Genomic DNA, 27,012 nt, shown 5'->3' with positions numbered 1-27,012 from the left:
AATAATGGGGCCATGTTAAAATGATACAGGAGCTAGTTTTAAGAGACTACCACTGATAGAATCTGGGACAATTGGAGCATCAAAGTATTTTAAATAATGATGATGATGGATCATAACCCATGGCATAACAGGAATCACTGATCCATACTAACAAACAACAAAGGAAAAGTGCTTACCTACAGTTGAATGCCAACTGATAACTATAGAAGGAAGATGGAAGTTACACAAATCACCATTTCACAAACAGTTGGGATTAAGGCAATCATCAAGGGATGCTACAACTACTGGGTGAATCTGATGAATAGAAGTCTGCATAATCTCAAAGTATCTCCCCATTAATTACTTAATACAATGTTGAAAATACTAACCTTAATACTAACAGTGAAAAACCTGGCAGATGCCATCTTAAATGATCAAAGTTTACATTACCAGTAATGGGACAAACTGGTACCATATGCCTACTTACATTAAGAAGGACAAAATTTCCCTTTTGTGGTATTCCTGCCAAAAATGCACAACCTGAATCTAATCATGGGGGAACATCAGACAAGTCTAAATGTCAAGAGGGACATTCTACAATGTAAGTGGCTTGTACTCTTTAAATATATGAAGGTTATGGAAGACAATGAGCGATAATCCAAGGAACTGTTCCAGATTAAAGGAGACTAATGAGGTATGACAATTAAATGCAACATATGATCCTGCATTGGGTATGGACCAGAATATTTTTTTTAATAAAGGACATTATTGGAATAATTGGCAAAATGTGAATAAAATCTGTAGTTTATAATACAGTGTCAATATTAATTTCCTGATTTTGATAATTATATCATAGTTATATAAGTGACCTCGTTCTTAGAAAATATTTAGGAGTAAATATTTACTATAAAGGGGTATCATATCTGTATCTTAGCCTGAAATAGTTCAGGAAAACCACTAATACTTAGTATTTTTCTATGTTTTTATTGTATATATTTTGTTTTTGCATATATTTTGAGAGAACATGGCAGATGTAGTAAAATGTCAACAGTTGGGGAATCTGGGTAAAGTGTATATAGAAATTCTTTGTACTGTTATTTCAGAATGAAAATTACAAAAGAGAGTTTTGATGAAAATGTGCCAATATGATAGTTACTTTTTTAGGGTGCTTTTATCCTGGGTAATTTTCATTACCTGACTTTCTGTTATATAAGCTCATGCATGTTTTTTGGAGAAAGATCACGTGTAATCTTACAATTATGCCATACATTTACCTCTGTATACTTTTTGTTTTTAATTTTGAAAGATAATAATTGCAGTAGCTGTTTTTGGACTTGGTCCAGTGTATTGAAATACCATGGTTTGGAATTTTATTACGGTTTTGGCCAGGACACCAACATATGTATATATAAAAGGGAAGGACCCTGAAGGTGTCATGCAGGGACCAGTGGAGCAGTACTACGTAGGATCTTATTTCCTATAAGGTTGGTTCTCTTTACTGGCTTCATGACTCTATCATATCCCAAGTTATCTCAAGAAGAAATATAACTCCATTAACCCAATTTTTAAAATGTATTCTCAGTAGCATATAACTCCAGATTAGTTTAATAATTACTGCTCAAAGCTATCTTGGGATGAAATATGTCAACATGTAAAGAAAAACCATAAATGTTAACTGCCAACAGTGACTACTTGTGAAGGGTGAAATGAGGGAGTGAGTAGGGAATTTAACTCATGTCTTTAAAAAATTTTTTTTTAACATTTATTCGATTTTGAGAAATAGAGCGTGAGTGGGGGAGGAGCAGAGAGAGGGGGAGAGACAGAATCTGAAGCAGCCTCCAGGCTCTGAGCTGTCAGTACAGAGCCCAATGCAGGGTTTGAATCCACTGACCATGAGATTATGACCTGAGCTGAAGTTGGACGCTCAACCGACTGAGCCACCCAGGCACCCCATTATGTCTTTTAAAAATTGTATTTTAATTAAAAAATTTTTGAATGTTTATTTTTGAGAGAGAGAGCGCGCGTGCAAGCTAGGGAAGGGCAGAGAGAGGGAGACACAAAATTCGAAGCAGTCTCCGGGCTCTGAGCTATCAGCACAGAGCCCAACTTGTGGCTCAGATTCATGACTGTGAAATCATGACCTGAACTGAAGTCAGATGCTTAACCGGCTGAGCCACCTAGGCACCCCTAAAAATTACATTTTAAATAGAGATTATATTTATTGATATAAGTTATTAAGATATAAAGAGGCATACCTTGGAAAATCTCCCTTGCTCTGTCCTCTAGATTCTCAGTTTCCCTCCCCAGAGGCAAACACAACGAACTGTTTGTTGCCTAACTTTCAAGATAACATGGATGCATGTAAAAGCAAGTGCGTTTTTTTTCTTCTACACAAAAATTAGCCCACTTATTTTACTTTTAAAATAAAATTGTTTTTTCAAAAACAATATTGTTATATGAGTTTGAAAAGAAAAAGTGAGGGAATGAGCTGTAGGTAAAGAAGAATGGTAGAGTTTCCATGGGCTGGTCTTGTCAGGCATTCTAAATAATGTGGATAACTATTGTTTAACACTGTTGGAAGTTCTAGCCTCAGTAGTCAAACAACAAAATGAAATAAAAGGCATCCACATTGGCAAAGAAGAAGTTAAACTTTCACTTTTCACAGATGACATGATACTTTACATGGAAAACCTGAAAGACCACCAAAAAGCTGCTAGAGCTGATACATGAATTCAGCAAAGTTGCAGGATACAAAATCAATGTACAGAAATTGGTTGCACTTCTGTACACCAATAAAGAAGGAACAGAAAGAGAAATCAAGAAATGGATCCCATTTACAATTGCCCCAAGAACCATAAAATACGTAGGAATAAGCCTAATCAAATATGTAAAAGATATGTATGCTGAAAACTATAGAAAACTTATGAAGGAAATTGAAGAAGACACAAAGAAATGGAAAAACATTCCATGCTCATGGGTTGGAAGAATAATTATTGTTAAAATGTCAATACTACCCAAAGCAAATCTACACATTTAATGCAATCCCAATCAAAATTGTGCCAGCATTTTTCTCAAAGCTAGAACAAACAATCCTAAAATTTGTATGGAACCACAAAAGACCCTGAATAGCCAAAATAATGTTGAGAAAGAAAACCAAAGTGGAAGGCATCACAATCCCAGACTTTAGCCTCTACTACAAAGCTGTAATCATCAAGACTGTATGGTATTGGCACCATACACCAATGGACACATACACCAATGGAATAGAATAGAGAACCCAGGGTTGGACCCACAAATGTATGGCCAACTAATTTTTGACAAAGCAGGAAAGAGTATTCAATGGAAAAAAGTCTTTTTAGCAAATGGTGCTGGGAGAACTGGACAGCAACATACAGAAGAATGAAACTAGACCACTTTCTTACACCATACACAAAAATGAACTCAAAATGCATGAAAAACCTAGGTCCCTTGTTGGGACCTCATCAAGATAAAAAGCTTCTGCGCTGCAGAGGAAACAACAAAACTAAAAGGTAACCAACAGAATGAGAAAAGATATTTGCGAATGACAAATCGGATAAAGGGTTAGTATCCAAAATCTATATGGAACTTACCAAACTCAACACCCAAAAAACAAATAACCCAATGAAGAAATGGGCAGAAGACATGAATAGACACTTTTCTGAAGAAGACATCCAGATGACCAATAGACACATGAAAAGATGCTCAGTGTCACTCATCATCAGGGAAATACAAATCAACACCACACTGAGATACCAGCTCACACTGGTCAGAGTGGCTAAAATGAACAACTCAGGAGACTACAGATGCTGGCGGGAATGTGGAGAAATGGAAACCCTCTTGCACTGTTGGTGGGAATGCAAACTGGTGCAGCCGCTCTGGAAAACAGTGTGGAGGCTCTTCAAAAAATTAAAAATAGAACTACCCTACAACCCAGCAATAGCACTACTAGGAATTTATCCAAAGATACAGGAATGCTGATGCATAGGGACACATGTACCCCAATGTTTATAGCAGTGCTTTTCAATAATAGCCAAATTATGGAAAGAGCCTAAATGTCCATCAACTGATGAATGGATAAAGAAGATGTGGTTTATGTATACAATGGGATACTACCTGGCAATGAGAAAGAATGAAATCCTGCCATTTGTAGCAATGTGGATGGAACTGGAGGGTATTATGCTAAGTGAAATAAGTCAGAGAGAGACAGATATAATGTTTTCACTCATAGGTGCAACTTGAGAAACTTAACTGAAGACCATGGGGGAAGGGAAGGGGAAAAAATAGTTATAAACAGGGAGGGAGGCAAACATAAGAGACTCTTAAATACAGAGAACAAACTGAAGGTTGATGCGGGGGTGGGGGTGGGAGAGAGGGGAAAATGGGTGATGGGCATTGAGGAGGGCACTTGTTGGGATGAGCACTGGGTATTGTATATAAGCAATGAATCACGGGAATCTACCCCCAAAACCAAGAGCACACTGTATACTCTGTATGGTAGCCAACTTGACAATAAATTTTATAAATTAAATAAATAAATAAATAAATAAATAAATAAATAAATGTAGATAAGTAGAATCAGAGTTATGAACTCTGTGCTCTCTTTAACTTACATGTTTTGAAGACTGGGGAATATAGAACATGTTCAGAGATTGAGTTTAGTCCAAATTTACTGTAGTAGATACTTCTGGTTAAAATAATATCTCTACCTTATTTTCAGCTTAAACTTAAGGAACAAATATGTCTTGTATGTCTTGTTTGCTTGACATTTTACTTAGAACAAATAATTTATTGATTTCAATTGTAATTGTGGATTTGTATGATATATCACCTTTAAAAAAATTAATAACATGATATATACATCAAATGGAATATTATTCAGCCTTAAAAAGGAAGGGAATTTTGACACTTACTACAAGACATTAGATTAAGTGAAATAAGTCAGTCACAAAAGGAGAAACACTGTATGATTCCACTTATATGAGCTTCCTAGAGTAGTCAAATTCATAGAGACTCTAAGTAGAAGCGTGTTGCCAGGGGCTGAGGGAAGGAGTGGATGGGAAGTTAATGTGTAATGGATACAGAATTTCATTTTGGCAAGATGAGAAGGTTCTGGAGATGGATGTTAGGTACAGCAGTGTGAATATATTTAATGTCACTGAATATATTTAATGCCACAGAACTGTGCAATAAAAAGTGGCCACACTGGCAAATTTCATGTTATATTTTTATCACAAAAAGAAAGGAAACAACATTTCAGGTTTTGTCAAGACAACCTACTGAGAATATAATAGAAAAATATGTGTATATTTACTATAATTTAATGCATTATACCATAGGTGATATCTTCAGTGAAACACACTGGGCCTGCTAAATTAACAAATGGAAAGAAAGGGTAAGTACTTAAAGAAGTTTACCACTTGAGAAAATGTCAAGAGAGTTTTTCATGAGTTTTTGGGCTGGACTAAATTTTGCCTATCCCAGAAAACTAGATAGGTATCTACCTTCACAGACTCGGGGGAGGAACCTTCCATATCTACCCATGTTGGTCATCTTAGTGTTTAATAATCTTTATAATCATTATAAAATCTTATATAAATCCCATCTTATGGACAAGCTTCCTTATTCATCCTTTACTGGGAAGAAAATGACTACTACTTATATTTTAGAAACAAATTTTGTAGTATGTGAAAACATTAATGAACTTGTTTTCTAGGACACATTTAAGAAAGATATCACGTTTTAATGCAGATTCTGGCTATCCTATCCATTCTGACTCAGAAAGTCAGGTAAGATTAAACTGAATAGATAAAATATATACTATCTTTTTAAAAATGTTTATTTATTTTTGAGGGAGGAAGAGAAAGAGCAAGAGTGGGAGAGGGACAGAGAGATAGGGAAAGAGAGAATCTCAAGGAGACTCCGTGCTATCAGTGTAGAGCCTGATGTGGGGCTCCATCTCACCAACTATGAGTTCATGACCTGAGCCAAAATCAAGAGTCAGAGGATTGACTGACTGAGCCACTCAGATGCCCCTACAATACGCAGTATCTTAATTAGTCTTCAGGTAAAAGCTAAAAAGTAGGAATAAAAGTGCAGAGGTTAAGTATTAATTGCCTTAAGGACATATGAAGGCTTTTTGCTTTAAAACATGTTTTCTACCAATAATAAATTGCTTCTAAAAATTTTTTTAAAACTATATAATTTGTTGTTGTTTTCTGTGCCAAAATTTTATATATGAATTTCTAAATGAGTTTCTCCTTACAGACTGAAACTGTGCAAGGGCTTGATGGTTGTGCTTCTTTGCTGCGGGACATTTTAAGAAATGAAGATTCAGGTATTTTAATTTTTTAAACGCCCTTTGCTAACCACCTTTTCTAAATTAATAATTCTCTTAATACAAATGAAGTTTTGTTTTAATTATTAATAGGTTCAGAAATAGCATATTCAGAAAATAGATATAATCCCAGATCTTTAGAAGGCAAAAGATTTGGATCCAAAAAGAAAGGACATGAAAAACATGTTTCTTCAGGAGTCCGGAAAGAAATTTGTAAGTATTTTCTCTGTTTTGTTTTTTGGGTTTTTTTTTTTTTTGATGTTTATTTATTTGTTTTGAGACAGAGAACGTGCACATGAGCACGCACAAGTCGGGGAGGGGCAGAAGGAGAGAATCCCAGCAGGCTCCACACTTTCAGTGCAGAGCCCAACTCAGGACTTGATCCCACAAACTATGAGATTATGACCCAAGCCCAAATCAAGAATCAGATACTTAACTGACTGAGCCACCCAGGCGCCCCTTTTTTTGTTTAAATATAAGCTTTGGGGTACCTGGCTGGCTCAGTCAGTGGAATATGAGATCGTGGGGTTGGATCTTGATCGTGGGGTTGAGTGACCCCCATGTTGGATACAGAGATTACTTAAAGAATAAATAAAATCTTTAATATATATATATATAATCTTTAATTATGAGGGTTTTGATAAACTATTGGGATTATGCAGTTGGTCTTTCATTTTAATAATATGTGGTTATTAAGGTGTATGTGTGTGCTTATGCTTCTCTTTCTCTATTCAGCTTCTAATTACTGGGTAGTTACTTTGTTTACTATCACTTTCCCAAGAAGAAAAGTAGAAAAAGTGACTGACTGGGTTTTGTAGAAGAAAAGGTTCAAACTCAGAATGACATTTGGGAGGTATATAGAGTTATCTTTGTTCTCCTTACCACTTCTTTCTATAGATAACCACAAATTGGTTTTGTTTCATGTGCATACTTACAGATACTAATTGATTTAAAATCATTTTATGTGTATATATCCTACATAGGTTTAGCAACTCAACTTGTTGAGCTGCACAGTTAGAATACATGGTACCTAAGAAGGTAAAATTCCAAGTTGGGTAGGTAAGTAAGGAAAGACAGCTTTCCACTGCTTAATGGTGAATGTAGCCAAGAATATTTTACATCCTCCCTGTTAACTTTGCTAACTTTATAAAGTGTAATAATTCAGCAAACAATAATTCAGTTTAGAACAAACAAGTTTTGATTATGTTGCCCCCTGGAGGCCTGTAGAACAAGATAGCCCAAAAAGGAGATGAAAATATCCACAATGGGAATTCAGATAGACAAGAATGAGACTAGCTAGTTCTGTGGTTCAGGCAGGCCAAAAATATCAGCGCAGCAGTGCATGATTAGAATCAGCTTAGGCAAGAGGTAAAGTCTAGAAAGTTATCCACAGCAACAGCCCTGAATATTAAGAGATCTGGATCCAGGCAAACAGGCTGAGAAAATGAGAGTAGAGCATTTATAGGAGTAGAGGTTGATGTTCAGAATGTCATGAGTTGGAGAATAAGGCAGAGAACTGAACAACTTACTAATCCATCTTGGAGGGTAGTCATTTTTAGCTTCATATTACCTTGACTTGCACTGTTCAAGAAGGTATTTAGGTGCATGTGGCCATTGAGCACTTGAAGTATGGCTAGTACAACCAAGGAGCTGAATTGCAAATGTTATTTACTTTAATTAACTTAAATTTGAAAACAGATACTTGACCCAGTTATTAGAAAACTTTTAAGCATGTTTGGAATAACTTGGATATATGAATCTACTTTTTCAACTATCAATTTTATTAAATCTAAATTCAGATCAGATATTTCTGATGAAAATTTTGCATCCAAGTTGAGATGTGCTTTGTGCTAGGTTTAAAAGATTTAATACAAAAATATCTAAAAATTTTATATTAATTACATGTTGAAATGTTAATGTTTCGGATATATTGATTTCAATAAAATGTTGAAATTTTACCTATTTTTACTTTTTTAATATAGCTACTGGAAAATTTTTAATTGCATACATGGTTTACATTATATTTCTATTGGGCAACACTGATCTAAACTAGGGACAAGCAGAGTATAGCTTGGTTTATTTATAAGTAATGTTTTGTTATTTATTTTGTAAATAAAGGTTTATTGGAGTGCAGCCATGCTAGTTCATTTATGTATTTTCTATGACTACTTTTGTGCTGCAACAATAGAGTTGAGTGTTGTGACAGAGACCATCTTGTCTGCTAAGCCTGAAATATTTATTCTCTAGCCTTTTAAGGAAAAGTGTGCAAACCCCTGGTCCAAATTCTTAAAGCCAAGGTCTATTTACTGGGGCCCAATGGACAAATAAAGGAATGGTAGCACCAATTGCTCATTCCTCTAATCTCCTCTTTTTTTTCTCAAGGCAGGCTATTTCTTGTCCAGGGCATTCCTCTTTAGGGAACTCTCATTTGGAATGTATGTTGCTGACAATGGTGCCATGGTAGCAACTTTCTGGATCCCAGCTTAACTGCTTACTAGTCACAGTTGCAACAGAAAAGAGATGGCAACACTCTAAGATAATTGAAGGAGGGTTTATTTACAGAGGAACTCATTACAAAGGAATGAGTGGGGTATAGGGAAACCACAAGGGATTATGCTAGCCCAGTGCAAGCAGCAGCAGCAGAGGCCTTAAGAGATGAGGTTAGGGAGAGGTTACTAGGACCCAGACACTGTTATTTAGAGTAGACTGCCATGAGAAGAGCGGTGAGCTTCATTTAAGGAACAAAGTTGACCCAAGTTTCTTCAAAGAGAGGGGTTTGGGAATAAATACTCTGACTTCATGCTTCTTCTTTCTTTGGTACTTGCAAGACTCCCAGTGGGTCAGATCCAATTGGACCCCTTTTGATGTATATCAAGTCTGGGACTTGATTTTTATTCTTACAGGCTAATAAGTTAGCCTTACTGTGTCATGGATGCTGGCAGGAGACACAAGATTCCTGGGTCAGAGACAAAGGACTTTATTACTCACACAGTAAATAAAGTAAGCAACATGTATGTTAGCGTATTTCCCCCTCACTCCCAATTCCTGTGGGGGTAATGTGATGGACCCAGATGGATGCTGCTCATCCTGTAGGTTTCTTTCAGCTGAGGAACACTGAGCTTGGGAAATCCATTGTGTTGGTAGTGAGCACTTGTCTCAGGGAAACATTACCTTATCCTTTGAGGTTATTCACTACAAACACAACCAAGAGAAATGGCCCAGATAAAGAGCTTAGGTCAAGGCCTTACTTTCTTAGTATACTGAGCAAGACACGTAGGAGCACAAGAGGCCCATGAGGACTGTCTCTTAACAGTGTAATCCATATGGATTAGCATCCCAGGAAGAGCAGTGTGGAGACAAGTAGAGGATGGATTTGGAGGAGCAGATGAGAGATACCTGGCTTTCTAGATCCTCAGACTCTAGAATTTTAAGGAATTTATTACAGCATGTTAACTAGTATCTTATGTATTATTTCAGTTTTAAGATACATTATCTTACTATTTTATGTTAACTGTCTCCTGGGGTGTGATCTTATGTATTTTCTGTCTGGAACCTGCCTGATCATTGAGTGTCTGTGGGGTCAAGCTCACCCACCTTATGCAGACTGGGAGTAAGGAGGCAGAAAGGCAGTTCCAGAAATGCATGGAGCTTCTTGAGAGTGCTCCCGACATTTAAAGAAAAAACATTTTTTTAATAAGCAACTTTTTACATTTGATAGCTGTTGAATGCTATGGGCACATGGCTCTGCTTTCAGTAACATACATCTATTGCTGCCCTCACCTTGGGGAAATAAACTGCTACAGGGAGAGCATTGATTGCCCCCTTCAAGTCTAGGTGTTCTTTTACATATTTCAAATTATAATAGGCATCCAGCAGCTCTTCTCTGTAGTGGTTATTTGTTCTATATGAGTGGCAGAAATTATCTTACCACTGGACAATGCTTGTACATCCAAGCAGTAGTGCTTGTATAGAAGCTAGGATTCAAGGACTAAAGAAGTTTTGTGGACTGAATAATGAGTACATTCCTTTCATGAGTTCTAGTTATCAACTGACACCAATTAGACATATCATCATCCTAATGTGTTAGGTAACATTTTCATGTAGGGTGGTTTGGTGTAATGAACAAGAGCAAGAAAATATATCTTATTTGTGTTTGTGTATTAACAGGCTCATTTTGTTGGTGGTGGTTTGGCTGTTTTTTTTTTTTTTTTTAATTTTAAAATTAGTAGTAATTTAAATGCAGTCTTTTATTTATTTATTTATTTTTAAAAATTTTAAGTTTATTTTTTTTGAGGGGGGGGGGTCAGGGGAGGGGCAGAGAGAGAGGGAAAGAGAGAGTATCCCAAGCCGGATCCACATTGTCAGCAAGGAGCCCGAAGGGGGCTTAAACTCACAAACCATGATATCATGACTTGAGCTGAAATCAAAAGTTGACCACTTAACCAACAGAGCCACCCAGGTGCCCCTAAATGCAATCTTTTATATGAATTTATGGTTTTTACCTTGTCTTGAATAATTTGCTTTAAGATTTGCCTCTTAAATACAAATCTTTAGCATTATCAATAGAGTTTTGTATAGACTAAGTTAATAAAGGAATAGATTGAGTCATTTTAATTCTAAGGCTTTGATTTTTTAAGAGATATGTTTGAAGTTTATTAATTTATGTTGCATGATGACATCTTCTAGCAGATGTAGAGGCATAATAGTGTAGCTCGGCTTTATCAGAGATTGTGAAAACTACTCCTTGAAAAGAAGGTGAATGAGAGCCAATGCTTGGGACCCCTAACTGTAAAATCTAGAATTCATCAAACCAGGCAATTCTGTCTTATAGGACCAAAGAAAATACAAGTGCAGAAGAGAGACCAGGAATCAGGAGGAAAGGAAGACCAGTGTGCAGGATAGCCATGGGCTGCCTGTGATCTCATCCTCCACCATTTTAGGTTTCAAAGCTAAAAATATTTTAGAGATACTTTTCTACTTGATTTATTATAAAATTGTATTTCCAATAAGAAATAATTTTTTTGCAGAAATGTTCATTAACCAGTTTGTTGCTCATCTATTCAGATAATGAAGAATAACTTCTTTTTCGTTTTAATCACCTCAGAGGGCACATGTTTAGAGGTATAGTGTTGATATCGGATGGGAATATTTGTGAATATGAAATATTTACTTGTCTGAGTTAAGACTTTGTAGCAATTTGGTAATAGATCTAACATTAAGTTCTTACTGTGTGCTAGAAGTAGGTGATACTTTTATTATCATTTTTATGATGAGGAAGAAGAGGCCAAGAGAGGTTAAGTTAATTTGCCAAAAGTTACTCAGCTAGTAACTGTTAGAACTTGTACTCAAGTCTGGGAAATATGTTCACAGGAATAGATCACCTCAAAAGGAAGCATACCCCAAGTCTAAATAGAAGCATCTACTATCTCATCCATTTTCATTGTCAAATAATAATTTAGTAGTTTTTTTCTTTAGATTTTTTTTTCAATCTTCATTGGTTATATTAGTTAATCTGCCTTTAACTTTTTGCTTTTACATGTAAGTTGTATGCTTTGGCAATGTTTTTATTTTTAGTAAGCTATATATATTTGGAGAATTCCATACCATTTTTTAAAACTTCATTTTTTGAACAATGAGTAACTTGCATAAATCAGTTGCACAAATTGACAAATTTTTGCATATGTATACACTCATGTAGCTTCCACCCAGATGAAGATACAGAACATTTTTAGCACCCTACCATGCTTCTGCCCCATCATCATCCTTACCACCTACCCTCATCCTTAAGTAACTAGTTTTCTGACTTCTATCTGCACTGGAGAATTTTACCTATTCTGCATTGGAGAATTTTACCTATATTTGAACTTCATATAAATATACTTATATACTATGTAGTCTGTGTCTGACATCTTTCATACATTATGTCTGTCAGATTCATAGAGGCAGTTGAAAAATGAGTAATTTGTTCTTTTCCATTGCTGCATAGTGTTCCATTGTATGAGTATACCACAGTTTATCCATTTCTACTATTCATGGCTATTTGGAAGTTAACATTTTTGGCTACTGCAAATAAAGCTGTTGTGAATACCCTTGTACAGATCTTTTGGTAACCATGAACACTTACACCTGGGAATACATTTGCTGTATCTAGAATATATATTTAGCTACTACCAAAATCTAGATATTTTCTGAATTTATTTTGCACCCTGATAACCAATGATCTACCAAGAACACTCTCATTTCTGTTAATAATCTTATAGAAAAAGTTTGTGAAGGGGATCTCATTAGGGAAATAGATCTTGATACTTTTCTCTCTAGATCTCTAGAGTAGTGCTATGTAGAAAACATTGCTTTTCATGTATTAGTTTATTAATTCCAGGTTTCTCCCTTGTACTACTTTGTAGGTAGACTAATAATGAGACTCTATGGGGGCAAATAATGAAGCACAAGATACAGCCCTGCCTAAAGAAGCTTACAGTTTAGTCAGATAGACAAGAGAATGAAAGATAAGCAATATAGTGTAATGTGCAGGTGACATATAACTCATATAGACACTATGTGCTCTGGGATGGTGAAGAGCGGTCATTGGAGTAGAATGATTGGAAAAGGCTTCATGGAAGAGGGAAGCCTTCAGATGAGCCTTGGTGCGTGGGTAGAATTGAGTTGGAAGAATGGTTCATCACAAGTAATGTTATAGGAAGGTGAGAGAAGCTTTTTGTGTGTCTAAATTGACTTGACTGGAATGAAAATTTGAGTTGGAAAAAGTTGGTGGGAAAAGTTGGTTGTGGTCAGGCTTTGGAAACTTTAAATGCCAGGTTAAGATTTTCTTTGAGGGCCCATTGTCTAGATTAAGTACACTTTTATTCTTGGTCTTGGAGCTCTGATTTTTTAAAAAAAATGATCCAAGCATTCAAATTTTTACAGACTATTCTGTCTCTCCTATTCCGTTTTCCCCTGAGAGCATGAACTGGACAAGGAGCAAGGTGAAAGAGTTTTACTGGATTTTTAAAATAACACCCTTAAAGAGGGGTCTTATAATTGAAGGAGAGATTTCACAAATACCATTTAATAGAGACTTTAAAGATGTAGTATAGATAATTTTTGACTGGAGAGCTTACACAATTCATTAACTACTTTTAAAAGAGAATTTGAGGTGATTTTCTTTAGGGGGTGATAGTGGTAAAGCCCTTCTGTTAAGTATATGGTGAATTGAGCTATTTCTGAGAGTCTTTTTCTTCCCTTGTATTTTATGATAAAAGTTTTTGAAGAATCCTATTTCAAGAATTTTTTTTCCTTCTTCCACACTAGTATCTTCAGATAATAAGAAATATGTACCTAATGAAACTTCTGCTGGAAGTGAGAGAGACTCATCAGATATACCACAGAATTGGTCATTTCAAGATCATTATAGAATGTATTCACCGATAATATACCAAGCCCTCTGTGAGCATGTGCAGACCCAAATGTCACTGATGAATAACTTGGCTTCAAAGAACAACCCTGATGGAATTCCTGCTATACCCTACCATACCATGTCTGGTTCTGGTTAGTATGAATGATGTTTTAAAATGCATGAATATAAACTCTAATTAAGTTTCCTACTTTTTGTAAAAGCAGTATGAGATGTGATAACTTTTCCCCCTCTTACCTTTTAGAGTCTCAGGCAACTCCACATTCTAGTTATGGCTTACCAACCTCCACCCCAGTCCAGTTACTTCAGCCTCCATCCTGCCCTCCTATGGTTCATTCTGTGGGTACATTTTATACATTCTACAAATAATTATTTGCCTTTAGAAATTGTCACCTTGAGAGAGAAATTTGAATTTACTGATTGTAGTAATGCCCTAGGATGTAAATACTAATTATTCAAATTACTTTTTACTAGAAATATTTTACCCATTCATTAAGGACAATGTGGGAGGGGGAGGGAAAGAGATCAGTAGAAAAAAGAAATCACCCATACCTACCACTTAAGCACAATTGCTGTTAACATATTGATAGAACACTTTCTAATCACTTAATTCTCTGATTTTGTTTTCTGGTTTTTATTTAAGTTTACCTTCTTTTAAGAATATGGTCATAATTAAATTTTATAAGTTTTATATACTACTTTTTTTATTTAGCATTTTACTGTGAACGTGTTTCTGTATTAATATATACCTTTTGTAAATTTTTAATAAGTGAATGAATACTCTAGTTAGTGGATATTCTGTGTTCTATGTAATTGCTCCCCTATGGTTAGACATTTAAGTAATAGCTTTTTACTACCATAACAGTTCTGTAAACATGTTTGTGCAAAAGCTTTTTGTATGTTTGAGCTTATTTTCTTGCAATGCAATTTCCCAAAGTGGAAGTTTGTTTCAGTCCCAAGGTGGACTGATTTTTGATGCCTTTAAACCATATGTGATATTTGTAAACAATTTATTGTAGTCATGGCTTTATAATGTTCCCATATTGCAGGGGGAACTAATTAATAAGCTTGAAAAAACTAGAATATTGTGCTGAGGGGAAATCTGGCTTCCTCACTGGTGATCTATAACTCCATTCTGCAGAAGTCATTTTCTAATATTTCTGGTTTGAGTTGATTATAGTTAATGCCTACAAGTCATTGCTCACATTTTTGAAGGCTTACCTTGTTTTTTTCTGTCTTTAGGAAGTTCAGACTGATGGTGACAACCAGTTTGCATCACAAGGTAAAACTGCTTCTATGAACTGTACAAATGTTCTACAGAATTCCTTCAGTACTGGTCTTGGAGTTCCACGCAGCCTGCCCAAAAGTGACAGGCCACCTCTTCCACCATTCCAGCAGCTGGGTCTTGTCAGTGGGATTCTGCCACAACACGAAGTTCCTAAGGAACCAGACCTACTAAAATGTTTTCAAACATATATGAATCTATTGCATTCTCGTCAGCACAGTCAGACACACCAAAGCCCCACTCTGTTTCCACCAGCTTTCCTGTCCAGTAATGAAGATAGATGTGCCAAAGAACACATTGGAGAAGTCCCAAGTGAAAGAAAGGATTTAAACATACACATGCAAGATTCAAGAATAAAGGATGTGCAGAAAGCAAAAAATGTGAACCAGAGTGCTGAAAAAGTCAGAACTATAAAGTATTTGTTGGGAGAGCTCAAGGCCCTGGTAGCAGAGCAAGGTATATGAGCACTTTTAAAATGAATTTCTGTGGTGGTAATGCTAAATAGCAGTATCATATTATTTAGTCACCATTTAAATTTAGAAAAATCAACAGAGTTTGTGATATTTTCCATAGGAATATGTCTTGAGCTAATAAGGAAGTGAGTTCTGCCTATTTTATTGTTTAGATTTTGATCCCTCATGTTTCCTATGGGTTTGAAATGTACAAGAAAGAATCAAAACAGTCTTTTACTTGCAAGCATGTATTCATTCTACTTGATTCCGAAGGACCTTGGAAAGATTCAATCAAAGAGAATTTATAGCCATAAACTTTTAGGGGTTAGAAGACCCCTAAAGATGATTAACTCCCTAGCATAGACTGGTAATTTTTCCTATTTTAAAAAGATGCAGAGATTTTCTTCCTATAATTTCTTTAATAACCAACTGTTGCAAAGGTTTAACAAATCTGACTCGGAGGAGTAATCCAAACTTTTTAATGCCCTTTTCAATTTACTTGTGGGTTTTTTAATTAAATCAAGACAAATGTCTCAGATGGAATTATGAGATATTTGAGCCAAGTTGTATTCATTTGTTTTCATTCTGTGTATATGCTAAATAATGGCTTTCACTTGGAGTGAGTTACAGTTTTGGCATCTTAGAAAACACAGTAATTGATTGTGGAAGCACTGACTGAATACCTAATATTTTCAGACAAAAAGAAATTCCAAATCTTAAAATGTCTTATAGGAAGAACATAGCACTATTAATTTGAAGGCTCAATATATTAAAATCTCTGTGTTTTCAGACTTTCAATTTATCACTATTCTCTTGACCAAATACTGAATCATAACAGTAATAATAAGAGTAATAATGTTAGGTATCATTTATTGGATACTTACATGTGCCTGGCACTGTGCTATTTTATATGCATTATCTCATTTAATCCTCACAGCAATCCTATGAGGTATTGTTGTTATCTCCAGGTAACTATGGAGAAGAAATCTAGGCTCAAGAGTTAAGAAGTTTGACTAAAACTCTATTGCTAGAAAATGGCAGAGCTCAGGTCTCTGCCTCTAATGCTTATGATCAAAACCATTCTACAAAGGATTGGTAGGGAACTTCTCAGTAATTGTTTACTATGTGTTCAGATGTTTACTATGTACATATACTTTACATTAGGGGGCTAAAATACCCGTGGGATTGGGGCACCTGGGTGGCTCAGTGGTTAAGTGTCCGACTTCAGCTCAGGTCATGATCTCACAGTTTGTGAGTTCAAGCCCCGAGTTGGGCCCTGTGCTGACAGCTCAGATCTTGGAACCTGCTGCGGATTCTGGGTCTCCCTCTCGCTGCCCCTCCTCCACTCATGCTCTGTCTCTCTCTGTCTCTCAAGAATAAATAATAAAACATTAAAACACCCATGGGATTGAGTCACATTTTATAATTTAAAATATACTTTCTACTTCTTTAGGGTATAAGAGAGTTAATATTATAATTATTAAATGTTTTTAGTCGACAGAAAATTTGAATGGAAATGAAGGGGCAAATATAAAAGGACAAAAGATCTAAAATCCACCTACCTGTCTGTTTGCCACCTCTAAAACCATGCACTCTCCACAATTAATAGCAGAAATGGTACTGCTTTTGATGCAACACCAAATAAGGTGTGACTGGTTGTTTTAAATCTACTTTATAATATTAAATACTAAAACCTTATCAGAGAAGATCCTCCCTCAATATTTTGCCAAATTGAATCACCTAAAGAGAATTATTTGCTCATGCCAGGATCAAAGGTTGTGTTGTAAACGTTAATACTGTAATCAATTCTAGGAATCCCTTCAGCAATGATAAGGAATCCAGTAGTCCTTTGGGAATATGAATATGAACTGGGAAACATAGTTATCTTCTTACTAGACTCTTTAACTGGAAAAAAAACCAAAACACTAATAATCCTGTGATTGAAGATTAATCTTTAGTTTACTGAATTTTTTTAGAATTCTTTTGAGTAAGCAAATTCAGGCAGCAGAAAAGAGGAAAATAAAATTTATATATCAAATTTATAAGTAATCAAGTTGTTTATAGCAAGTATGTACATATCTGGGAAATTTTCTTTTTTAGTAATATACATAAATAATCTTATCCAAAAGCAACTAATGGTATTGTTTTTATTATTTCTTTGCCCGTACATAGAGGATTCAGAAATTCAGAGATTGATTACAGAATTGGAGATGTGTATATCTCTGCTTCCAGCAATAAGTGGAAACACAAATATTCAAGTTGAAATAGCACTGGCTATGCAACCACTAAGAAGTGAAAATGCCCAGTTACGCAGGTAAGCATTGTTCTTTGCATATTTTTGTCATTTGCAGAGATGTCCCATGGCCAGAACAAAGGTGCGAAATGAGATATCTAGGACTCTGTGTGAAAAATAGATTTAGTATTTTATTGTGTTTCTACTTTTACCTCTCCATTTCTGAACATTGCCAGCATTCTCTAACTTCTCTTCTGTTGCTTCTGCTCACTGGTACGTCTTTCCTCCCACCTCCTTTACCTCCATCGTCACTTGGTCATAGGGTACAGAGGAAAAATGAAGTTCCTCAAGGTATTTGTCAGGCTAGTCTAGGCTCTGCTGCAATATGAAACTTAAGAATCTCAGTGGTATAGCACGGTGAAAGTTTCTTTCTCCCTCATGCCGAGACCAGCATGGGCCGTCATCCTAGGACGCAGGATTTAGATTCCCTCTATCTTCTGAGGCCACTGTCTCATGAGATAATGTTTTTCAGGGAAAAGAGAACATGGATCTGGCACACCGTCTCTGTACCTCCCAGCCCAGAAGTGACAGTCTCACTTCCACTTCTATTTTGTGGGCTAAAATGGGGCAATGACACATATGGTCGTGCCTAATGTAAAGGTCTGGGACATAACATTTTCCCATACTGCCCGTGCACCCCGGAAGGAAAGGAGAACCTGATCGGGGTGAGCACCAGTAGCTCCACCACACTCAGTCACAGAAAACACTCAGTTAAATTCTTAGATATTTTGTCTTTTGGCTATCATAACTTATGTTGGAAACCATTTACATATTATTAGCAATATCCTAACTTTGCGTGTTTCAGCGATGACCACCAAGGCCACTACTCCAGGGTTTATACTTTGCAGAGAATTAGAATCCATTTTCAGTGCTTCTGCAGCACTGCAGTGTGAGTGCGTCCTGAGAAGGTATTAAGAGTTGTATGAGCTGTAGACATTGTATTGGGTAGGACCTGCAAGGACCTGCACAAACATTTTTAAGAAATCAGAAAGCAGTAAAATAGGACTCCTAGTTGGGAGAGCAGCTTAAATTTATAGATCTGGAGCCTGCAAAGGCATGACACCTAGTGAGATTTGCTTGCTTAGGATTATTTCTCTAATGGTCATTAGTCTCTAAGATACTATGATATAAGATGAGGTTGCTGGTTTTAAATTTTAATAATAACGTCTTCAGTTCTGACCTAGGCGATAGCATTAATTTTTCAAAATAAAAAACAAGTATGAATAATAGTAATGGTAATAGCCAGGAGTACTACTAATATTTATTGAATGTTTCTGATGTGCCAGGTTATGTCCTTTATATATGTCATCTCTTTAAATTCTCAGAATGGCTCTGTTGTGTTATTCTCATTTACACATGAGGAAACCAATGCACAGAGAGGTTATATAACTTATCCAATGTCATGTATATAAGAAGATTCAAACCAGGCAGTTTGCTTTTAGAGGCCAAATTATCTTAATTTGTACACTTCTGCATTGCTTTTGCTAGGAAGTAGAATCTAACTTACTTATCCTTCAGTACTTCAATATTTAAGTGTATTTTGTGGAACAAAACTGTACTGTAAGCTGTTTGAAAGAAATATGTTTTTAAAGGTATGACTGTCAAGTAATTTTTTTTTTCTTAAATAAACATACCAGAACTTAGTCTCAGACTATTGTCTGTTTTAACATGTGCCGATGGGAAGTATCAGGAGTTCTTATTTATTTTCCTTCTTTAGAACATTTTAGAATTGTTTTAGGAGCTAATTTACAAGCCACTCAGGAAAATGAGACATACTACTTTATTGGTCACTGCTTGTGTTTAATTTTTTAAAAAGGTATTAGTTTGATGTTCAACCACTTTCTTCAGACATGGCACCAGATCTTTTTGGTTCTGTGTCCTTAGAGGACAAAGATTATATAGCATACTATTCCCACTGTTTACTTGACCTTCTAAAGATGAAAATATTGAAAAATAAAGAATTTGTCTGTTTGTCTTTTTAGTGGAATGAGGTTTCCAGCAGAGGTATAGGAAATTTTGTGCCTCTTTGGTAACTTTATTTGGAAAGAGTCATCTGTAATTTCCATTATACATAGGTTTATTAAAAAGTGTTTTTCAGCATTTTCAATCAAAAACATTTTTTTTTCTGTCCGGACATTTAGAAACTACATGTTTCTATTTAGCCAGAAAAGTGATCTTTCAGGACTTCTCTTGGAGTTTATTGCCATCTTGTGGCTTAAAAAAAATAGCCAGGTGCAATGATTCTATGGTATTTGGGCATGGCAATTTGGGCTGCACAATTTTTATTTGGAACTTCTGATAAAATGCTCAACATTTAGCCTTCCTCGTCCCTTCCCATGAAATATCTATAGTGCCCAATTCATTGTGACCCCCAAAAGCCCTGGCACATTCCCAGATTTCCTGCATGAGGTTTTGCAGGGTTACTACTTCCAGTTAAGAACCATTGAGCTAGAGAGTTCCTTAATATTTATAGGGTAGGTTAGAATTCATGACCACTTCCTGACTTTAGACTCAAGTCTGAGACCACTATGTACTCACAATAGAACAACAACAACAACAAAAATGAAATAGAAGTGAGTGGGAGGAGACATGGGTGGCATTTGGTCTTTGGGCTTAGTCATTTGACAGATGGTACATAATTCTCTCAGATGGAAGCCACTGGAGGAAGAATATATTGTTTATTTGTTTATTCATGTTATTTTTGAGTTCGAAGATAGGGAAAAGCCTGTGAGTTAAGATTTAGATATGCAGAGTTTGTCATTTAGACCATCTGGAGATCTATACGGTAATAAGTAGAGCACAGGAACAAGATCCAGGATAGAAATGCAGACTTGGGAGTTACTCCCTGAACACATTTTTGTTGAGTTATAGATTTGGCACTGTTGTAGGCACTGGAGAAAACGGTGATTAAGAACAAGTGATTTGTTAAAAAAAAATGAACAAAAAAGCCTAAGTGATTTGTGAAGTGATGTGACCTAGGATGGAGCTAGAGTGATGCTAAGCAAAATTAGTCAGGGAAAGACAGATACAATATAATTTCACCCACGTAGAATTTGAGAAACATAACAGATAACATAGGGGAAGGGAAAGAAAAATAAGATAAAAACACAGAGGGAGGCAAACCATGAGACTCTTAAATACAAAGAACAAACTGAAGGTTGCTGGAGGGGAAGTAATTGGGGGAATGGGCTAAATGCGTGATGGGCTTAAGGAGGCCACTCCTTGGGATGAGCACTGGGTGTTACATTGTAAGTGATGAATCACTGGGTTCAACTCCTGAAATTTATACTACACTGTATGTTAACTAACTTAAATTTAAATAGATTAATTAAAAAAAAAAAGAACAAGTGATTTGTTATCAGCGTGTAAGTGGTAAATTCATCAGGAAGGTATAGAGTACGAATGTAGGCAAGGGTGAACTGGTGGGAATAACAGCTTTTTAGGGAAAGGACACAGGAGGAGGAGACTGTGAGAGAAACCCAAGAAGGAGCAAGTCAGGATATGGCAGGAAAGCTGGGAGAGGGATGTCACAAAAGCCATGGGAAGGAAGACTTTATAGGAAAGATCTTTGCATAGCATTCAGACTAAACAGACTGACAAAAGAGATAAAAGAGGGTCGAGAATAAACATCACCAGATGAATTGCTCAAAGAAAACCCAAGAAAACCTGAAACAGTATTCCATAGTTTTAAGGAAATTAAGGATAATAGAATCCTTCTTAAAGGCAGAAAAAGAGAGAATGTTTAAAGGAGAAAAGACAGGAAAAGGAGAAGAAAAGTGAATTAGATGAGGTCAGGAAAATGAAGCAAAAAATCTCACAAAAATGAAAACAAAATAAACAAATATGAAGTCAGGGACCTTATATTCCATTAGGATATTTTTTATATTCCATTAGAACCTAAGTAATATGAACGCTCATTTTTGTTGTTTTTTTAGGTTTTGCTCTTTTCCCCCCAAATCTTTTGGTTTCTTTTTTTTTTTTTTTTTTTTTCAACATTTTTTATTTATTTTTGGGACAGAGAGCGACAGAGCATGAACGGGGGAGGGGCAGGGAGAGAGGGAGACACAGAATCGGAAACAGGCTCCAGGCTCCGAGCCATCAGCCCAGAGCCTGACGCGGGCTCGAACTCACGGACCGCGAGATCGTGACCTGGCTGAAGTCGGACGCTTAACCGACTGCGCCACCCAGGCGCCCCAAATCTTTTGGTTTCAATTACTACTAAATTCATAGTTCAGTGGCTCCAACCAGCCTTCACTTATTCTTCTTCCCAAACCCTTTTTCAAAAAAAGTATTGATATATACATATATATATATATATATAAATATAATTGATATATACCTATATATATAATTGATATATATATGATTTTGTGGTAAGCAAACATATATATAATTTTGTGGTAAAATATATATGACATATTTGTCTTTTTAACCATTTTGTAAGTATACATTTCAGGGTCATTAAATACATTCACAATGCTGTGTTCCCACAACCACTATCTGTTTCCCCCAATTTTTTTCATCCCCAACATAAACTTTGTACCCATTAAACAGTAATTGCCTTTCTTCCTTCCCCTTAGCCTCTGGTAATGTCTGTTATCTTTTCCATGTGAATTTGAGAAGGCTGAATGTTTGTCCCTTTTATTTGCTGCTGTATTTCTAGTGCTGAGAATTGTGCCTAACACTCTGATAAATGTTTGTTAAATGACTGAAGGCATGGTGGATAAGCTTGAAGAAACAAAACAAAATAGAGAATAATTAAAAATTATTGTAAAGAAGATACATATGGAAGAGAAACAAAGAATGCAAAATTTGGCATAATTAGCGTTCCTGATAAAGAGAACAGAACAAATGGATTAAAGATAAAAGATATGTAAGGGTGACTGGATGGCTCAGTCGGTTGAGCGTCCGACTTTGGCTCAGGTCATGATCTCACAATCCGTGAGTTCGGGCCCCGCGTCAGGCTCTGTGCTGACAGCTCAGAACCTGGAACCTGTTTCAAATTCTGGGTCTCCCTCTCTCTTTGCCCCTCCCCCACTCATGCTCTGTCTCTGTCTCTCTCTCTCTCTCTCTGTCAAAAATAAATAAACATTTATAAAAAAAATTTTTTTTAAAGATAAGTAAATAATGGGAAATTTAGTAATCTAAAGATCTGTGTCAGAGGATCAGCAGGGCATTCAGGATCCCAGGAAAACTATTATAATGATCCACACCAACACATAAGCTAATAAAGTCACTATATCATAAGGATAAAATAAAATTAACTTTTATAGACACTCAAAATAAAAGCAAATATATAAAAAGAAAAATATCAGGCTGGCCTCAGCCTTTTCATAGGAATATTCATTGCCTGAAGATCTTAGAACATTATTTACAAAGAGCTAAGGGAAAGTAAGGATGCCCCAAGAATCCCATATGTGACCCAGCAGTCCTTTCCATGTAAAGTCAGCAGTCATAATCTCAGGAGTGCAAGAACTTAGAAAATACGGCACTCTTGGACTCCTTTAAAACGAACAAAAAAATCATTGAATGGCAAATTCCAGTCAACCAAGAAATGAATTCAAATAAAGGAGTGGATTAGAGATGAACATTGAATCTATGCATAGAACTAAGACAACTATGGGAATTAAGGTTACAGAGTAGAATGTGTTAGTAATCTTCACAATATAGATTCCAAAATTAATGTTTTTATATCCTATTTCCTTTATTTAAAGTTATCTAGGAATAATATTTCATGAGGTAGAGAAATATTTGTCTAAAGTTCATTAGTTCTAATTTTACTTGTTACTTTTTCCTTCAGATAAAATCATGTAATCCTAAATTCAATACATAATATTTTAAAATAGTATTTTTTTAATGTTTATTTATTTTTAAGAGAGAAGAGAGACAGAGTGCAAGTAGGAGAGGGACAGAGAGAGAGAGGGAGACACAGAATCTGAAGCAGGCTCCAGACTCTGAGCTGTCAACACAGAGCCCGTCGTGGGGCTTGAACTCACAAACCGTGAGATCCTGACCTGGACCGAAGTCGGCCACTTAATTGACTGAGCCACCCAGGCACCTATAAAATAGTATTTGTAATATTATCCTATTATTTAAAAATTCTGTTTGGCTAATTTTTTTCCTCTTTCTATAGGCTTAAAAAATGTCTAAATGATATCCAACAAGTAGTGATTATTATTTCTGCTTAGAATTGTGCTAGAGGTTCTAACTAGTAAAATAAGGCAAAAAAAGGAAATAAAAGTCTTTTATTTATTTAATTTTTTTAATGTTTTTGTAATGTTTATTTTTGAGAGAGAGAGACAAAGCATGAGTGGGGGAGGGGCAGAGAGAGATGGAAACACAGAATTGGAAGTAGACTCCAGGATCTGAGCTGTCCACAACAGAGTCCCATGCGAGGCTCAAACTCATGAGCTGTGATATCCTGACCTGACTTAAGGATCCTCAAGTCCAACATTTACCCAACTGGGCCACCCAGGTGCCCCTATAAAAGCCTTTTAAAGTACAGGCTGTATTATTCACAGGTGACATGATAGTCTTTGTAGAAAATACTACAGAACCTACAAAAAAGCAACTAAAATTAATAAATGGGTCTAGCAAGGTTGTAGGATATGAGATCAATATACCGTAGGCAATTATATTTCTATATACTGGCAATGAACAATTTGAAATGAAATTTAAAAACAATACTTTTAAGAGTATTGTCAAAAAATATGATCAATTTAGGGGTAAGTTTGATTAAAAACGTGTGAGACCTGTATACTGAACATTATAAAACATTGCTGAGAGAAATTAAAGAAGACCTATATAAGTGAGAAATAAACCAGATGCATAGATTAAAAGACTTATTATTGTTAAGATGTTAGTTCTCCCCAAATTGATCTATAGATTCTATGTAATTGTGGTCAAAATCCCAAGAGGTTTTTCTGTAGAAAGGTGATTCGAAAATTTATATGGAAATTCAAAGAATCTAAAATAACCAAACCAAAGCAACTTAAGGAAAGGAGAATAAAATTGGTACTATACTATTTCAAGACATAAAGTTATAGTAATCAAGACATTGTGGCATTGGTGTAAGGAGAGACATGTATAATTGAAACAGAATGGAGTCCAGAAATAAACTCACACACAAAGGTAACCAATTCTTGACAAAGATGCCAGGGAAATTCAATGGGGAAAGAAAGAATAACCTTTTCAATAAACAGTGCTGGAACAATTGGAGAGCCATATACAAAACAAAAACAAAAACAAAAAAAGGAAAGAAAAAAAAACCTCTTCAAACTTTACCTTACACCACATATAAAAATTAACTTGAAATAAATCACGTCTAAATGTATAACTAAAATATACAGAACTTATAGAAAAGATAAAAAAAATCTTAGTCATTCTGGGTTAGAAAAGATTTCTTAAATATAACGAAAAATATAAGTAGAAAAAATTTATAAGTTGGACTTCATCAAAATATAAAATTTGCTCTTCAAAAGACACTATTACTAAAAGTGAAGAGGCAAACAACAGAGAATATTTGCAATACATTTAATGAAGGACTTATACATATAGGACATATGAAGAACTGTTACAACTCAAAAAGCTGGCAAAGTATTATAATGGACACTACATCAAAGAAGATAGATGGATATCAAATAAGCATATGAAAGTATCTCATCATTAATCATTAGGAAAACGCAAACTAAAACCATGATGAGATAACACTACATATCCATTAGAATGGCTAAAAATTCAAAAGACTATACCAGATGTGAGTAAGGATGTGGAAGAACTGGCACTTGCATAATTTACTGGTGGGAATATAAAATGGTACAAATACTTTGGAAAATAGTTTGGTAGTTTCTTAGAAATTAAACATAAACCATATGATCCAGTCATTTTGTTCTTAGGTATGTATTCAGAGAAGTAAAAGCATATGTCCACATAAACACTTACTTGTGAATGTCCATAACATTCAAGCTAATGTCTGTTAGCAGGTGAATGGATAAACAGATGGTGGTATGTTCACACAATAGAATACCATTCAGTAGTGGAAAGGAAAGAACTATTGATATGTGCAACAGCATGGATGAGTCTCAAAATCATTATGCTGAATGAAAGAAGGTGGGATAAGTATGTATCATATGATTCCATTTACAATATAATTGTAGGGGTGCCTGGGTGGCTTAGTTGGTTAAGCATCCAACTCGATGTCAGTTCAGGTCATGATCTCACAGTCATGGAATCGAGCCCCACATGGGGCTCCATGCTGGGCATGGAGCCTGCTTGAGATCCTCTCTCTCCCTGTTTCTCTGTTCCTCCCCTGCTCATGCTCTTTCTCTCTCTCTCAAAAAAACAAAACAAAACAAAACAAAAACTAATATAATTGTATACTATATAAATATATAGTATAAAATTCCAGAAAATGCAAACTAATTTATAAATTAGTGGTTGTTTGGGAAGGGGATATTATGAAATGGAGCATGTGGAAATTTTGGGGTGTGATGAATATAGTAATTGTGGTGATGGTTCCACCACATCATATGTTAAAAACTAATCAAATTATATACTTCAAATATGTGCAGTTTAATATGTTTTATTTTAATAAAGCTATATTTAAAAACAATAAGTACACTGAAAAAAGAAATATTTGCCTAAATGTCAGCAGTTCTTTTCCTTTGTTTAAATCAAGTATATGAAAATATAATACATAATATTTGCTAAAAACATGTGCAACTATTTAAAAAGATTTTTTGTCATATCATTTTTTATAGAATAGTCATGTTTTATTTTTTTTAATGTTTGTTTATTTTTGAGAGAGACAGAGTGTGAGTGGGGGAGGGGAGGAGAGAGATGGAGACAGAATCCGAAACAGGCTCCAGGCTCTGAGCTGTTAGCACAGAGCCCGATGTAGGGCTTGACCTCACAAACTGTGAGATCATGACCTGAGCTGAAGTCGGACACCCAACCGAGTGAGCCACTCCAGGTGCCCCTAGATCAATTATGTTTTAAAAGTCTGGCTTTGAAAACTGGGAATGAGAGGGAAGGAGAATAGGTAACTGTACAGTTGGGTTGGAGGGAATATCTTCTTAAATATGGGGGCTGTTTTGTTAATCTTCTCAGCTGAGGCACATGAGCCAGTAAAGAGTGAGAAGCTGTAGGTGCAGAAGAGAAAAGGCGTGGAATAGGAGCAGAGTCCTTTAAGGTAGAGGAAGAAATGGGATCGAGGAAGTTGATGAGGTTCCCCTTCTC

At 35.7% G+C, this 27,012-nt stretch overlaps 1 protein-coding gene across 3 annotated transcripts in view; it reads left to right on the top strand.

The window, feature by feature from the left end:
• CCDC14 (coiled-coil domain containing 14) overlaps window positions 1–27,012 on the top strand; it is a 50,862-nt gene that overhangs the window by 4,098 nt on the left and 19,752 nt on the right. Inside the window, exons 2-10 of one of the 3 annotated variants that reach the window (XM_049628317.1) lie at window positions 5,337–5,392; window positions 5,714–5,786; window positions 6,265–6,334; window positions 6,428–6,547; window positions 13,643–13,879; window positions 13,990–14,084; window positions 14,988–15,027; window positions 15,286–15,486; window positions 17,655–17,796. In XM_049628317.1, the coding sequence (XP_049484274.1) occupies window positions 5,337–5,392; window positions 5,714–5,786; window positions 6,265–6,334; window positions 6,428–6,547; window positions 13,643–13,879; window positions 13,990–14,084; window positions 14,988–15,027; window positions 15,286–15,486; window positions 17,655–17,796 (1,034 nt within the window). Of the gene's footprint in view, window positions 1–5,336; window positions 5,393–5,713; window positions 5,787–6,264; window positions 6,335–6,427; window positions 6,548–13,642; window positions 13,880–13,989; window positions 14,085–14,987; window positions 15,487–17,654; window positions 17,797–27,012 lie in introns of all 3 variants that reach the window. The other 2 variants (XM_049628316.1, XM_049628318.1) reach the window with 2 other exon arrangements.

Source organism: Panthera uncia, chromosome C2, assembly GCF_023721935.1.
Source record: "Panthera uncia isolate 11264 chromosome C2, Puncia_PCG_1.0, whole genome shotgun sequence".
Taxonomy (NCBI): Eukaryota; Metazoa; Chordata; class Mammalia; order Carnivora; family Felidae; genus Panthera; species Panthera uncia.
The sequence above is the reverse complement of the archived record's forward strand: the minus strand, read 5'-3'. Positions and strand labels throughout refer to the sequence as shown.